The following is a 2745-nucleotide window of genomic DNA, read 5'->3' as shown; positions in this document are numbered from 1 at the left end:
CAGACTGCTGGCACCAGAGAACTGTTGGAACAGAAGCGCATGCAGCTCCGATGAGCTTCAGCAACACCTGTCCTGCCAGGGCCGCCCCTCTGCCACTGGTGTCCCTGTCCCCAGCCGGTTTGTTCACAGCCCTGGGACCAGTTTCTGAGCCCTCATCTGCTCACCATCTCCAGCGAAGGCCCAGGGAGCTCAGTCACATGCAGACCTGCATGTTCTGGCAGCACCTCGAGCCCTCTGCCTCCTGCATCACTCCCCAGCGGCAGCTCCTGGGTAGTTGCTAAGTTGGGAGAAGGTGTAACCTGGAGGCTTCCAACATTTGTCACTGTGCAGACCCCTCATATTTTCCAGTGGAAGCACAGATCAGAGACACAGAGAACGAATATCCCTAGTGAACTGCACTGTGTACAAGCTGCTTTTCTCAGCGACATTTCACAGACTCCTTGAAAAAGGACTGCAGACCTTCAGGAGCCCATGGCATAACCAGTGCACAACTGGTCTCAACAGTTATCCCTGGGGGTGCCCACACAGCAGCACACAGCTGATGGCTGCAGGTGCCGTTGCAGCTTTCTGAAGGGGCTGCAGCCCTGGAGGACGAGCATCTACAGGCGAGCACAGGGGAGCCCCAGCCAGAGGCTAAGCATGTCCCCAGTGCCATGAACTGCTCCCTGGGCAGAGCTGTGGTCCCTCGCCTCCTCCCCTGGCATGAAATACAGGGCTTGTTGCACTCACACTTTCTGGTGTGCAGGTGAAGGTCTGCGGTGATATCTGGATCAGGAGGGACAGGATCGCGTTGAGAAAGCTCTGGCGCAGTCCCAAGGCCAGAAACTTGCCCAGCAGCGGAGGCAAAGCCGAGGGGGATGAGTCGTGGGGGATGATGCCTCCTCCCACCTGCTTCACTGCACCCTGCAGAGAGAGGTGACACGGGTGTTAAATCTGTCCCTCGCAGCCACGAGGCATGTCCAGATCCTCAAGACGGAGGGTGAGGGGTCTGTGCCAGCTGAAGGAGCCCTCTCCAAGCAGCAGCTTAGGGAAAGCTTCACATTTGAAGCAATTGCCTCTATATTTAATAGACAAAAGGGGCTGATAAAAGGCCAGAGTGTGTAACGGAGGTCACCTTAGCTAATAACACACTTTGTCCAAATCAGGTCATCCTTGAGATTTCACTCCAAGAGCAAACAAGCGGGGAAGGGGCTGCCCCAGCCCTGCCCTCCCTCCAGCCCAGCCAGGGGTGAGCAAACCCACACTGATACCACCCGCTTGCCATGGAGACCAGCTCCAACCATCTCAGGCGATGGGGAAAAAGCCTGATCCTGACAAGGCACCTGCACTAAAGCAAGAGCAGCAGTGCTGATCGTGCAGACAGCAGTGCTGGATATTTGCCCTTGCTACTCTTTATTGCTCACGTCCCAGCTGCTTCTCGCTAGCCACATTCTTTTATTTAAGCTCTCCTGTTTGAAAGTACTGATTGGTTTTAGCTGTTTGGGTTTTTCTCCCCAGTGAGATGGAAGTAAAAATTACATCTGTTAGCTTGGTTTAGCATTCACCTCCCCATAGGGACTGACTAGCAAAGGCAAAAAGCAGAAACACAAAGTCTGCAGGCAGGGTGAGGGGGAAAGCTGCTTGTGCCAGCAGCCCCACGCTCCTGGGGAGCCTCAGGGCTCAAGGAAAAGTACACACGGCAACTTAGCGGTGACTTTAAGGAGCTAAATATTCAGCTAGCACTTCCAGAACAGGGCTTTAGCCCCGCTCCTCCACGGGGTTGTGCTGGAAGAAGAGAACTGCTGCCATGGGCGAAGGTGAACTGCTGCAGCTCCAGGGTCCTGCCACCCAGCATTAACTTACGTCTAAATCCAAGCCAAGGAACAAGCCAGAGGTGAAGGGGAGGCTGGCCAGCTGGTAGTGAATCGTTCCTGCTGTGCCAACTGGGACCACCGCTTCAGGGAGATAAGAGATCATTACAACGTCAGGAAAAAAACAGCAACACAAACTCCCTGCCCTGGCCCCCTGCCAGACCCTGCACCCAGGTCCTGAGCACGCATTGTTGTGGGATGCTCATTGCTACTCCAAACAGCCAAAACACCCCCAAATCCGGTGGTGTGGCATCTGTCTTTAGAACATAGCCCCCAAAGGGTGTCAGAGATAATGAGCTAAGTCCAAGGATGGTGCACAAAAAGGGCATGAGGAGGGTGAGCAGTTCTCTTGGGCTGGGTGGGCATGAATTCAAGGTTCGTGAAGAGCCTTGCACAAGAGCAGCTCATCCTTGCAGAATTTATGGACTCGATGTGGGAAAAGGCTCTTCCCGCTGCAGGACCGCAGGGAGGCAGCACCTCCTCCTCCTCCAGAAACGCACCATTGAGAGTGCCCATGAGCTGGATGTTCACAAGGTTGACCACAATGTGAACTACTGGGCAGAGCTGCAACACAAAGCAGAAACAGGATCACTTAGCCCCCCTCGCCACCCCTCCACAGGGACCCTCACCCCTGCAGCCTGGCCAGACCCGCTCTTTTTCATCTAAATGCCCAGGGAAAAATGTGCCACGTGGCGTCAGGCAGCCACCGGGATACTGTGAAGGATGCAGGGGCTCTGGAGCATTCCTGGAGCTGTGGTACCACACTGAGGGGCTGCCTGGATCCAAGGAGGATTTCAGGCATTGCCCTGCAGCAGAAGCATGCTGGCAGCAGCCAGGCTGGCCACCAGTATCCCCTGCCAGGCTGGCCACCAGCATCCCCTGCCACGCTGGCCCA

The 2745-nt window shown here is 55.6% G+C and overlaps 1 protein-coding gene across 1 annotated transcript in view; it reads right to left on the bottom strand.

The window, feature by feature from the left end:
* The window catches only part of LOC104278752 (BPI fold-containing family B member 4-like), a 13807-nt gene that overhangs the window by 7266 nt on the left and 3796 nt on the right, over positions 1-2745 (bottom strand). Inside the window, exons 6-8 of the mRNA XM_009875827.1 lie at positions 2351-2414; positions 1843-1934; positions 730-903 (exon numbers count right to left, since the gene is read on the bottom strand). Coding sequence (XP_009874129.1) covers positions 730-903; positions 1843-1934; positions 2351-2414 — 330 coding nt within the window. The remainder of the gene's footprint in view (positions 1-729; positions 904-1842; positions 1935-2350; positions 2415-2745) is intronic.

The sequence above is a fragment of the Apaloderma vittatum genome, unplaced genomic scaffold (assembly GCF_000703405.1).
Source record: "Apaloderma vittatum isolate BGI_N311 unplaced genomic scaffold, ASM70340v1 scaffold1559, whole genome shotgun sequence".
In the NCBI taxonomy this organism is placed as follows: Eukaryota; Metazoa; Chordata; class Aves; order Trogoniformes; family Trogonidae; genus Apaloderma; species Apaloderma vittatum.
Note: the sequence above shows the minus strand (reverse complement) of the source record. Positions and strands in the feature narration are given on the sequence as shown.